The 13,505-nt window shown below is 40.4% G+C and overlaps 2 protein-coding genes across 9 annotated transcripts in view; one reads left to right on the top strand and one right to left on the bottom strand.

Moving 5' to 3' along the window:
• Positions 1-9,266, top strand: part of SHTN1 (shootin 1) — a 61,776-nt gene extending 52,510 nt beyond the window's left edge. For all 3 annotated transcript variants that reach the window (XM_080597618.1, XM_080597619.1, XM_080597617.1), the window contains one exon: positions 7,296-9,266. In XM_080597618.1, the coding sequence (XP_080453744.1) occupies positions 7,296-7,509 (214 nt within the window). In that variant the 3' untranslated portion in view covers positions 7,510-9,266. The remainder of the gene's footprint in view (positions 1-7,295) is intronic.
• ENO4 (enolase 4) overlaps positions 8,218-13,505 on the bottom strand; it is a 22,680-nt gene continuing 17,392 nt past the window's right edge. For 5 of the 6 annotated variants that reach the window (XM_080597622.1, XM_080597620.1, XM_080597623.1 and 2 more), the window contains 3 exons: positions 12,554-12,621; positions 11,898-12,015; positions 8,218-10,026 (listed from right to left, as the gene is read on the bottom strand). In XM_080597622.1, coding sequence (XP_080453748.1) covers positions 9,851-10,026; positions 11,898-12,015; positions 12,554-12,621 — 362 coding nt within the window. In that variant the 3' untranslated portion in view covers positions 8,218-9,850. The remainder of the gene's footprint in view (positions 10,027-11,897; positions 12,016-12,553; positions 12,622-13,505) is intronic. The other variant, XM_080597624.1, reaches the window with a different exon arrangement.

Below are 13,505 nucleotides of genomic sequence, written 5' to 3'. Positions count from 1 at the left end.
TATCAATTCTAGCAAGTCTCCATTACGTAGTTCAAAGGAGTAAGTCACGACGAATGAGCTGGAAATTCAGTTCACATCTATTTTTATGAACTGATATTTACTTCACTCTGAAGTACCTTTATGATTTAATTTTGAATGGATAGAGCCCAATTTCCTTCCTATGCCCTGCAGTCTTACTTAATTCACACTGAGTTTTAAAAGCAGAATGCTTTTTCCAATCATACGTATTTTCCCCTTTTATTTCATTAAAGTATCTTTAGAAGAAAGATGATCTTCATTTTAATTTAATCAGAAAGAAGGTTTGTTCAACAGGTAATTTGACAGGAATGATGCCATTGCATTTTCTTGAACTGCCAGAAAGGTTCACCCTGACAGAAAGGTGAGGTGGGTCCTGAAAATACTGCTTGTAGTTTGTGGATTTTGACGATTTTGAACAGATAACCTTAATCAGAAAACACAGCAGCTCCTACCATCTTTAGTCTACCTTTTATTCCACCAAACTAAGTGCAAATTGCATTTACAAGAAAGGAAATGAAATAATTGCAGGCCCCAAGGTCTTGCAGAATGTGTGGTGAATTGACAGTGAAAAGGATCTTGTGTTGACAGTCACAGTTGTTATGTGTTATAAAAGCATATGTGAAGCTCAATTTATTTCTCAGCTTGCCTATTCAGTGACATCCTAAAAGACGCGTTTCACTTTAATTTATCTGTTTAAAGCATTAAAACAAACGTGAAGGGCCAGATTTCGCAGTGCTGAAGGGCTTCTTTGCACCACGTCACTGGTGTAAACCTGCTTAATTGGAAAGGTTCATCACTGAGGATGGTTTTCCAATGAGAGGAGGTGCTGGGGCTCTCATATGCATCTGCTGGGCTAGCAGGGAGGACTGGAAATAGCCAAGATGCTTCACACCGTGTTGCAGTGCAATTACTTTTCTTTTTCTCCTGGGTACAGTTTGTAGCAGAGGTTAGGGGCTGCCTCCCGACTCCAGGGTGCGTAGTGCTGTGTTGAAACGTGGCTCGTTTGAAGCAGCCATCAGAAGGAAGTTCGTTTGTCTAACACGTCTGACAACTTAGAGTTCTAATTAGGCAGCTTTCTAGACTGGGGCATCTGTGCAAGCAGTTCAGGTTGGATCAGCAGTGCAATTCTGAAGCAAATCTCCCTGTTGTCCTATTTGTTACGCTTTCATTTGTGTTCTGGAGTGGTTTCAGTGCACAAACCAGATCCCTGGATTCACTGGTTGGGAAAACAGTTCTTCTTGCGCCGCGCTATTCCCCAAAGTTGCCTGTGTTAACGAAGCAGTGTGCAGCTTTCAGCAGATACCCGTAGTGACAAAGGCGTAGCAAGGATTTGTTGTGGAACTTCTCCTTATTCATACCGAGGTGAAACAATGCGGCTGTCTCATCATTTGCAATTCCTTGAAGTCTGACAAAGGTGGGACCTCCTTCCGCTGTTCTCAGCAGCTGAACAAACCGTTACAGCACGGCAGAGGAGTGCACGTCTCACAGTTACCAGGGGGCTCTTCCAGTGCAGTATTTACTCTTTTTTCTTCAGCAAGATGTTAACGTACAGCTTCTTATACAAAACCTTATAGGTAGTCATGCATGAGATATTTCTATTTGCTACACTGTCCGTTTACTAAGCCTTGTAATCTGAAGGAGTAACACAGATTGTTAAATGCTAACAGCCCTGTTCATCTTTATTCACTTTGAGTTACAGCTAAGCACACCTGTCCTCCTGGAGAAGGAAGGGCACGTGTTTGAAAAAGACACGGCCTTGAAAATAAGTCTGTGAACAATACTCAGAAGTCAGCTCATTGAGTAAAACCCTGGTGTGCCCCCCAGGTCAGTGGCAACCTAACCTAAACAGCAGTGTGAGAGCGGAATTTGGTCTGTGGCTGAAGCAGGACGCCCCACACAGAGCGGTTCTTGGAGGGGTGAAGTGCTCGCAAGGCACCCGCCAGCCGCTGAAGTTAGTTGCCGAAGGAAGGGGTTGTGGAAAAAAGCTGTAACGTAAACAAGTGGAGGCGGATTCGGAAATTTCCGGGTAACAAAACTGATGGATGACACTTGGGCCACAGAAGTTAATTCAGAAGAAAAACGTAGGGTTGGGGCCACAGAAGTTAATTCAGAAGAAAAACGTAGGGTTGGACCACAAGGCTGTGCGTTACTTCGGTACAGGCCATCGCTAGAAGAAAGGCCTGCAGCCACACGCAGCTGACTTGGAATGTCTGCAGTTTAGCTCAGGTGGTGGCGAGGGGGAAGACACAAACAATGTGTGTCCTATCGGGAAATTGAGGCCTTACCTCCGTATTCAGGTAACTTCCTCTACAAATCTCTTCCCAAATGTTTAACCCAGCGTGAGTGTAATTCTGTGACAATTGCTGAGAAGAGCAAGGTGACAATTTAGCTCCCTCGGGAGCACAGGGAGCTCCCGTGACTCCCCGCGGTGTGCAGACACAGAAGGGAAAGGTGTGTCTGGCTCTGCCCCTAGGTGGTTGTTTTTTTCTGTTCCTTCCCCCCCGAATTTTGTAAACATTTTGTTTCTGGGCACCAGAGATCTCCGTTAACAGAGGGACCCACAGAGAGGGCTAGTCTTAATCTCATGATTTTATACAATTAAAGGATTTGTCTTCCTCCTCCTGGCTGTAATCTTAGTAGCCCTGAACCACCTACCAGCTCAGCGGGAAGCAGCTCAGCCCCAGCTAGGCAGAACTACAAAGGTTTTCCAGGGCAGCTTGAGCATGGGCAATTTAGTTTGAACAACACAGGAAGAAAACAATGGGATGTTCTGGAAGTTTGGGATCTCCTTGGTTTTAAGAGCTGTAAAAGCTCCCGTCGCACACGTTTCTTAGACTGTACTCTCCGTGTGCTCCAACTCTCAGCGCAGGCAGAAGCTCTTCAAGATTCATTACGGAAATTAATTTGCCAATGTTTTCGATCATTTTCCAAAAAGTACCTAAAATAGGAACAATTGCCCCTGACTTGATCTGCCATACTAAAGATCTACAGACACATTCTGTTCACTGCTGTGTTGACCACTTCTACTCAGCTGGGTTTAGCAGAGGCATTCCTGAAATGGAGAAAGTTCCTTGTGCTTCCTTCATAAATACCCAGCATTATACCCTGTCGTAGGAGGGAACCAACAGGCTTGTTCACTAGTGTCATGGTTTGTGTCCCCTGCAACTTGCATTTGACAAATGGATGGATTTTGTTGTTGTTGTTCCTCTAAGACTTTTCATGCTTGTAATGGGTGTATTCCTTACCGTTGTTTGGTTTTAGCCTTTGGGCCTCTCGCATTCCGTTGCTATGTTAAAAATCCTGAAGTATTTAATAAACACATCTTTAGCTTTTATTCTCAGTGCAAGTTTTTGAGGAGGACAAAACCAACTGCTGGTGTCTGGCAGGCTCCTGGGGTGGCGGTGGGGTGAGCAGAGTCTGGAGCGGTGCCCTGTGGTGCTGCACCAGGTCAGAGGCTGGTGGAGATGAGCGTTTCCACTTTTCCTTGTAGTAAGTGTAAGTGCTTTGTTGCACGAGTGGTGTTTGTCTTCAGCTATGGGGATCTTGTAGGAAAACAGGAACGGTGGGGTCAAGGCGGGCGGCACTTAGCCAGGTAACAAGCTGTGGTTGGCACGTAGCCCTGGTTTTTAAGCTTTATTGAAGATGCAGCTGGTGGTGAGCAAGTGACAAATTAACTTAATGCCTCGAATCTCATCTTTTGGGCAGGGAGGAACAGCTCTGGTTGCGTTTTATTTGGGGTTTAAAAGCAGCTTGGCTTTGAAGAGAGATTACAGGTATTTCAGTAGGGACCTTGCTGAAAGGCAGAGTACTGATTTGACGGCATGCTAATGTTGGCTTTTCTATCCGAAATTACCTCATGCTAGCCTAGGTTCCAGGCAGAGTACCAGCCTTCAGTTCCACGTGCTTAACGGTGTACTTGCAAAACCAGTCTTTGCTGAAAAGGACTTTTGCCACTATTTTCTATATATGGTGTAAAAACCAGCTTTTCCTACAGTGTTTTCTTTGAATGGTTTCCTTTAGCCTTGGATGAGACTTCATTCAAAAAATGTTGGTGAAACTTACATGAAGTTCTGGTTTCTGATGGAAATACGTTCAATGATTTCATGAATAGAGCACCAAGCAAGGTTAAATAATACTAAGGTTATAATATTAACCCGAGAAAACAAACGAAATCCAGGTCTCAGTTGACAATCCAATCCTTAGTTTGTCCTTTTGTTCTCCTACTATAAATTATTTACAAAAGGCACAGCAGCACGAGTTCACAGGTAGCCCGTCGGTCGTAACCCTTTATTTTTATATCTTCTGTAACTGTATGAATGGAAAATAATGCTTTTGATACTCTTACATCACAAGCAGTCCTTCTCAAAGCTGCATGGGACTTTGCATATCCTATACAGTTGATCTCAAATGCATTTATTATCCAAATCTGGATTTCACAGTACAGAATTTTGTATTTAGTCATCATTGTTTGTAAGCCTGCATATATTTTTATGTATGAATGAGTACCATAGAACCAGGGTCTCAGTTTCTGGCTTAAATCTATAGCTGGACAAGTAACAGGAGTACTGATAACAACGTTAACAATCTTAATGAGGGAAGAGTTTTGTATAGAGCTCGATAGAGCTACCTTGGCTGGACAAATTTGTAATTGTTCAGCACTGTGGCTAACTCCATCTATACTAATTGCTTTTGCAAGCTTTATTTGTAGCAGCAAAAACAGTTTTTTTTTGAAAGAGGGCTCCAAAATTATGTTCATTCTTGCACTGAAACTTTATTATGCCTGCATTCTGCTCTTGACAACTATAGAAAGGGAGCTATGAATACCTGATAAATAGGGTTAATAATTTTAACAATACCTCAGCTCTGACAGGAGCACTGTCAGGCTGGTGCTGCAACAGTGTAAAGGATTTGAAGAAGGGAATGCTGGTACAACCAAGTCTGAATAGTAATTCTTATTTTTATGCTTGAAACGCTGATTTAATCACTGGTTTTCTCCATTAAACTACTTTATATCGACATCTTTCATTTTTCTGTCCTTTGAAGGTGGTAAATATGATTGCCGTTTTATCCATTTTTGTTATAACTGAAACAGACTTCAGAGCGCTTGGCTGTGCATCAGTTGTTGGAATGCTGCCATACACTAATGCAGACTCCCCACTGTGAGCCCAGTGAAGAATTATACTTTGATTCACCAGATTGTATTAAATAGTCCAGCTGTTGGGATTTGAAAGATAGTTACCTCCAAAGTGAAATAAAAATGAACTTGGCATTTATGGCTTTGACCATTTTTATAGTGTTGGGCAATCAGCTTTTCAGAGGTAGCACTTTTTAAAATAACCCTCTTCTGGTTACACTGCTTTAAAAAGTTTAATTTGCTGTAACATTCAAAATACTCCACCTTGTATTTTCCGGAATGATTGGCAACTTTTGCATAAAATAAGCATTATTTGCCGTATGAAATCACTAGCTTCTGATGATAATCAAATGAGCCTGAAACTGTATCTATTAGCGCCAATTTCTGAATTAATTAACTTATACCAAAGTTCTAATGTTAAGAGACAATTCTTGTAATTAAAGCTTGAACGTGGAATTTCATTTGATACATCCAGTACATCTCAGCAGCAAACTGAGTAAATTCTTTCTGAAATGGAAAGTGCAGCGACTGTGGTTTCTGTGATCATTTACATATTTTTAACCCGTACATTTACTCTCTCCCACTCAGGTAGAGAGAGCCAGCACACTCTCAACCCCATGCTCCAGTTGTTGAGTGGGGTGACCTCTCTTCTCTTTGTCGTTTTCTCTAGGACAAAGACTGTCACAATAAAGGGCAGTTCACAGCAGATGGATCCACTAGATGAATTTCTTTCTTTGGCCTCCAGTTGATTCTACTTTTTCCTTTCAAGAGTGTTATCTTAGCAGTATGGAAGGCCATTCCTTATGAGTAAGCATGAAAAATAATAATTAAACAAAAAAAAAAACCCTCTGAACTACTAAATACGGTTGCATTCAGCAACTCTTCAGTTCGGCTTCCCATGAGAGCTGAACCACGTGCCCGTGTAGGACCTGTCTACGCTAAGGTTTCTGCACTGCTCCATTTTGGTGGCTGTAGCCGCGTCAGTGCAGACGTCTGTCCTGTACCCGTACCACAGCGTAAGGCCCTACCTATCTGAAGAGGTGCTGAGTGTGCAGGTGTCACTGCCCTGTGGAGCATCTCCAAGCACGTCGGGTTACGTGCCCACAGGTATATAGGGCCAACGTGCCCTGAAACCATGAGGAAGGGCAAGTGTAAGCCCACGCGTGTAAGCTGTCTGCCTGCCCGAATGGCAAGGTGGGTCCTGCGGGCAGCCTGCAGGTGGCGTGGGGAACACCCTGGCTTGTGACACCTTCATTCAGGTCAGGCTTTGCCTGTTTGCCTTGCTTTGCGTTGGTCTATTCTAGCTAATCTAAGGGTTTACCTGCACATTTTCAACACTAGTACAAAGCTTTTGAATATAAACAAATGCTTTTTGTGTTCATGCCAGCCTCAACAAATAACCCTGGTGCCTCTGACCTTTCCTTCCTCGCTCAGAGGGCTTTTCCTCTGCAAGAACTTGTGCTGCAAGCAATCGAGACACAGCCCCGTTCTGAAGTAGGCAACGTAGGTCTAAAGCCCCTCTGTATTTCAGCAAATCCAGTGGTGAATTTTCAGAAATGGTTTGCACTCACTCCCAGTGAGACCACTGGCAGCCTGTTGGTGCTGAGCTGCAGCAGAAAATCTGGTTGTGCTGCCTCTAGCTCCCTGTCATGCAGTAGGGTGCAGGCTAGGGAGCGCCTGTGCAAGCTGCTCGGGGATGCAGGCGTGGAGAAGAAGCCGTGTTCTTCCAGGCTGCAGGACCAGTACCTCTAGCTGACAGAAACTGGTAGCATTTTCGCTGGGTGCAGCTGCTGTGTTGGACATGGGCAACCTAAATGCAGCTCTGAGATGAGCAGAGTGAAAAGAAATTCTTAAGATTATCTTTAAAATTACTCTTTCATAGTCTAAGTTTGTTTCTATTGTTAAATATCTTACAGGGCTAGCTTAATTGATTCAGGAAATGTGAATGTTGCATTTTGTGCACTGCTACCTGTATGTAGGGGCTGTAATGTGTAATAGATTTATTATCTGTTCACTAGGCTAGTGGACCAGTTCTGGTCACATACGCTACTAATAATAGAAATGCTTTTCTGTATATTTATATTGTTTCTCCTAAATACGTGAATTGCTATCTGTATTCATGTATTTATTCTTTTTCCTTTAGATCACCTAGTCATATGGAATCCACAAGAAAAGCTTCTAGTAGTGAAAAAGGGACAGAATCCATTGTAGTTTTAGATCCTGTTGCCACCGGTGGGGATCGGATGTCTGAAAACACACCGCATCAGAACAAAACAAAAGAAGAAAAAAGCAAGCCACTGCCTAAAGAAACTAACGTAGAGAAAATGAAGGAGATAGACGACAGTTCTAACTGTTGAAACCTGTTCTGAAAAAGGCCGTAACTTTGGGGAATCATTATCTGGACATGTAAATTGCTTAGGTGTGTTACTAGGGGCTACAGTCTGTGCTCCAAAGTTTTCAGTAATGCAGGTTGAAATGGTCTTTTGTATGCAGCTTTGTTACAAGCATTAGTGTTAAACAACTATGTATCGCTCAAACTCCCTTTCCCATTTTAGTTTTGCAGGTATGGTTAATGTTTTCTTAGATATTGACCGTTACCTTCCTTTTTCTTAAAACTGTGTTTGAAAAAGGCTTTTTTAATTATTCTTTTATTGAGAAGATCCTTCGTTAAAGGACCATTCCAAAGCCTGCCGGAAGCCCCTTGCATCCCTCTTGAATTGGTCAGGCTTTGGGTTAGACCTTACGAAGGTGATTACACTCACCTCAGCTTTAGTACAGGGGTATTATTAAAAAAAAAACAAAAACAAACAGGTTTTAGACACATTGCTTTAAGAATACTTTGATACCTACCTAAAACAAGGTCTTGTAGGTCTCCTTTCTGCCTTCTCCACAGAGGCCACTTTGATGAAATTGAAAGCACAAGCATAACACTTCTGTTTCAGTTTCCCCAGTAGAGAGCTAGCCCACAGACTGAAAAGCAGAGGCAGTGCGGCATGTCTCTTTGGTACCAAGACTTCTGGTAACAACAGCCAACGGCAGAAGTTTGTGGATAGAGACCGGTGCTCTTATTTGGATTAGCACTTCTTCAAAGGAGGATTTATCTCCTGTTTTTCTTTTTTTTTTTGATTTTTTTTTTTTTTGTTTTAGTCTGATGTAGCAGTTTGGTACTGATGCAGCTGGAATCTGCATGTGCTGCTGCAAAAAGTAAGTTATCCTAGGCTCCCATGAGTATGGACTTTGGAATCAACATTTTTGAGAACTCCCAGGTAAAACCCAGTAGCATTAATACAGACGCCTTTGCTTTGAACCTAGTATGGAGCGGTGGGGTGGCATTAAGATCTTCATTTGGTAACACTCTAGATTTCTGCTAGATTTCTGTATTTGGTAGCACAAATTCCACTTTCCCTCAGCCCTTATTCCCTATGAAGACAGTGAGATAGGTACCTAACTGATCTGCTGCACTGCCAGTTCACTTACCATTGTAGTTTCTTTTTAAATCCAACGTGGTATCGCATTCTTTTATAATGAACAAACAAATGTAATCAGGGATTTACCTAAGGAAGATCGGTGTAACTGAAAATTGGGTGGTCACGTACCTGAATGCACTTGGGTTATTTTTTATTTAATGAATTGAAACATTGATAGTATTGAAGGATGAATGTTCTGAGTTTGTTAGTTTGGCTCTGCATGCAGTTGTCTGGTGCTTTTCCTGAAAATAAAATGATAGTAACGAATGTGGTAGTTTCACATCTTTTCTGGTGTTTTTGCATGTTTGCTAAGAAAAATCTTGGATTTGATCTAATTACTGAATATGTTTAATTCCTAAACTTAGGGAAATTTGTCTCCTTATTTGATACCTTGCTTTCTGGAGGGCAGCGGTGGTTTTGGTGGTTAATTTTTCACTTACGTATCTGTTACATTGAATTTTAAATGCAACATTTTATATATGTATTTTTCCTCAAATTACTACTGCTGTATTATATGTTCAAATTTTCAAATTATTCAAAACCAGAAGTTTCAAAAAATTCTTTTAAACTATTTGTTACCTACGATATAAATTATTTATTTATCTTTTCACTGTTGCTTATTAAAAAGACTACTGACAAGTTTCCCAGACCTTGTGAAGTTGACTTGTTATTCCCTGCCTCAGACTGAAGCAGGCTTCCTATTGATGCAAATTACAGCTTTGTGCCCTACATTTGGGGTTTGCACTGATGCACTTGTATTGATAGCTAGCTAGAACTGGAGCAAAATTTCCCTTGTAGGCTAGATCTAAGAGCAGCATTGAGGTTGTGCGGGGGGGTGGGGAGGGGCTGGAGCAGCAAAACAGTCAAGGCCTTTGTTTTTTGTAAAATGTGTTTTTTTTACTGTTTGTCAATAGCTTACTCTTTGTGTGGAGAGAGATCTCTACTTTCTCAAAACAAACATTTAGTTTTGAAGTTAACACAGAAGTATTTGTTTGGTCAACTTGTAAATACAGCACAGAATTTTGCAGTATTTTCAAACTGTAGTCACTGTTCAGTTATCTTGGTTTCAGCTGGAAGTAATGGTCTCCTGGGAAAAGAAGCTAATATTTGAATGCTTAAAATTTTTAGCTGAAGTACTTGAAAATAAATTGATTGAGTAGCAGCCAATATATGAGTTCCTTACCAACATTAATTTTCAGAAATTTACCCAAAAGTTAATTTGGGGGGCAACCTAGGTTAGTGTGTTGTTATTTGGGAGATGTGCAGGCAAACTGTGAACCTGCAGGGCTGGCTGAGAGAGCTGTGGAGGCAACGAATCCTGCGCTGGGGGAGGAATTACATCAGACAGTTCTTTTTCTGGCTGTGTTTCTTCAGCAAAATCAGTAAACTCAAAATTTGCTTCAAACCCTGTAACAAAAGAGAAAAAAGAAGCCTGTTCTTACGTTTGCTGAAATTTAGTTTCTTGAAATGTTCTCTGATGCACTCAGAATTTTTTTTTTAGAAAAAAAACTTCCACACCATGCTTACACAAGTCTCTAAACACCATTAGAAGTCTGGGCCTAAGAAATAAGGGAGCAGCACTGCTGCACTTTGCAGGAAGAGGACATAGTGCAGGCCAGGTTGGATGGGGCTCTGGGCAACCTGGCCTAGTGGAAGGCAGAGGGTTGGAACCAGATGGTCTTTAAGGTCGCTTCCAACCCAAACCATTCTATGATTCACAACAGCCTGAGCCGGGTATTTATTGTGGTCCCTTCTTCGCTAATCATCTCACCTTGCTGCTTTCCACCTTGGCTCTTGCTGCCCCCCCTTTTTATTTTTATTTATTTATTTTTATTTTTTTTGAACATCCTTCTTCCTCTGCACCTCCTGCAAAGGTTCCCATCGGCTGTCTGTGTCTGCGTGGCAGCAGGCAGAGCTGAGGGCTCCTGTTGTTGTGGTGCTCCCGAGCCCAGCTGCAGGCCTGCTTCACTCAGTCCTGGGGGGACTCCTGATGGGTCAATGTCACCTCCCAGCTACGCACCACTTACAGAGTCCTCTACTGCTCAGCTCTCCAGTGTATTTTGTAGCTCGCAGCCCAGCCAAATGAAGAGTTTGGTATGCGGCTCAGACATGCCATCTCAATATTTCCCTGCTGTTGATTTAGTTACTGGATTTTATTTCTGCCAAATGATTAACGGTCTCAGGAATTGATGCTATTTCATTTTATGAGATATAGTTTTAAATATTTGTCAAACTCGAGCTCTTTTGTTTAGACTACCTCCATTTGAATAGGGAATATATTAATATTGTTGAGGCAGTTCAAGGTCACAGTTGTTTATAATGATCTGTCTTGCTTTTGAAAACATTCTGTGAAACTCATCCAAATGAATTTTTCTGTTTTTTTATAATGACTATAAATGAGCAAATGGGAGATTTCCAAAATTCGTAATACTTTTCAGTATTTTATAAAAAATACTTTGTTATATAATGTTTGCTTGTGAAATGCGGATATGCCACTCACAGAACACAAAATGATGAGAAACAAGATCAAATGACTTAATTCTCCTTCGTTTTTCTTTTACTTAGCCATAATAAATTTGTGCAAACCCTTTCCTTCATTTCTTCCCCTCCTTCCCCTCAAGCCTGTATCCTTTTATTCTGTCTTCATTGATACCTGAGCAAGGGAGAAGTGGCTCTAATGACCAGTTAAGTATTTAACAGCATAGAAAATGGTGTATAAAGAATATGCAGATCATGAAATGCAGACAGATGCATACAAGTGGCTAAGGCTGAATGTGCATCCTCAACTTGGATTTTTCTTGGGTTTTATTTCGTGCTTACCCATGCAACTGTAGCTTTCCAAACACATTTTGCGGGACGTGGAACACAAAGGGGTTGTGAAATGACATTTTGTTAGCAATATATGTTTAGGGGCTTGAGGGAGGTGGGGTATTTGCCCTAAAATTCCATTTTGGCAGCTTTTTGGAGTTATATGCGTGGTTTTTGTTTCGTTCCTTTTGCATCGTGGGCTTCAAGACTCCTACCAATTAATTCTGGAAAAAGGCTTAATGTAGGCTACTCCTCAAGAAGGAGTCTATTTTAACATTCAGTAAACAGATAATCCATTAGGACAACAATATACATTGTGGCAAGTGCTATCCTAGGTTTTTTTTGTCAGCGCTTATTTATAGTCTTTTGATTTCGCTTCCCTCCTGTGGTGCAGTTTCAATCATTCTCCCTCCAATCTTTGTTCTCGTATTCATTGCAAGCTGAAAACAAAGTAAGAAAGAAGCTCATACGTAGCGTTCTATTCTTGGCCAGTTCTTCCTCTATAGCAAGAAGGCGGTTGTATTTGGTCACCCTTTCTCCACGGGAAAGACCTCCCAACTTGATAAACCTGGCACCCAGTCCAACAGCCTTAAAACAAGAAAGTGCGTATTTTAAAACTATATGGTTTGGGAAGTGATGTCATTTGTAATTATTATACACGGTATCCTACTTCTAACTTAACAATCTTATCTTTTTACAAATAATAAATGTCCTTGATGAAAGACTTGCTGGATACAAACAATAATTTTCACTGGCATACAATAGGAAATTTTATTTGTAAATGTAGCTTTAATACAAAAGACTAAATATTATCACTGTTAAATTTTTTTAGATATAGTATTATTACCATTCAGAAATGTTTTAACTCACTTTTTTTTATAAACTAATGCAACCAAATAGATTCTATGCACTTTTGAATATACTCCCTGATTTGGCAAATTTACTGTGTGTTCTCTTCAGACTCAATTAGCTCTCTGTGGGGGGACAAAAGCAACTCTAGAAAAAGCCCATTTCGTAAAATGTTGTTTCTTTCTCACACAGAAACAGGCTTTCTCCTAAAAAAAAATAGTTCATGTTAAAAGCAGTATTTTGGCAATTCTGCAATTGAACAGCTTTCAATACTTACCAGATCCACAAGGCTATCATCAGAAGATTCTCCATCTGGACTTCCTAATATGGTAATATGTCTTTGACCTATATATAACAGAAGTGTAAAACCTTCATTAGTATATATTTTATAAATTCGACACATAAATTGGACTTCTTTTTTTTTTCCTCCCCCCTTTGGGCATTTTGTGGTTAAATGCAAACAGGAGTAAAACCAATGAAACCCATCTCATAAAAATGTAGACTATATTAGTTTGCTACCACTATGGCATTAACAGTACATTTTGTTTTATTTTCAGCATGGATAAGGGAATATCTAACATGCTATCCTACATCTTATCTCTAGCTGATGTTTCTGGTAACGTATTCTACAAGCCAGGAGGCTGTTCTATTTATTTTAAATATGCTCTTTACTATAGTAATGATTTTTCTTCACTATACGTTTACCCTCATGACTGCATGAAATGTTTAGATTGCTATTTACTCGCTTTGATATAGTTATTTTGAGCTTTTTGAAGGAATAAGGAGAAGGAAATTATAAAATTGGATACATTAAATTTGTCCATCTATTCCTTGGCTATAAAGGTAAATAAAATAAAATAAAAAAAAAACTACAAAGAGAAATCTTACATATGAAACTGCACAAGTACTGTTACCACAAAGGCTCAATAATATGTAGTCAATAATCTATGTAAACTGCAGTTTTAAACATTTTGGACTTGTTTGGGTTTCTTAGTTATTAATGCTAATATTAGTCAAAATTCAGATTATTGTTATTCAGATCATTTGTTTTATTTAAATTCTATTATCTAGCTGTACAACACTTATCTGCAGTGTCAAAGGGCATCCACATTCAAAACATCCACAATATATTAACTTGCTATAGTTGAAGCCTGCATCCTGTTTTAAGCTCGCGAACACAGATTTGTGAATCAAAACATGAATTTTAGTTTATTCTGACAAACGCTTTC

Source organism: Anser brachyrhynchus, assembly GCF_964034855.1.
Source record: "Anser brachyrhynchus genome assembly, chromosome: 6".
Taxonomy (NCBI): domain Eukaryota; kingdom Metazoa; phylum Chordata; class Aves; order Anseriformes; family Anatidae; genus Anser; species Anser brachyrhynchus.
This window is presented reverse-complemented; position numbering and strand designations above follow the sequence as displayed.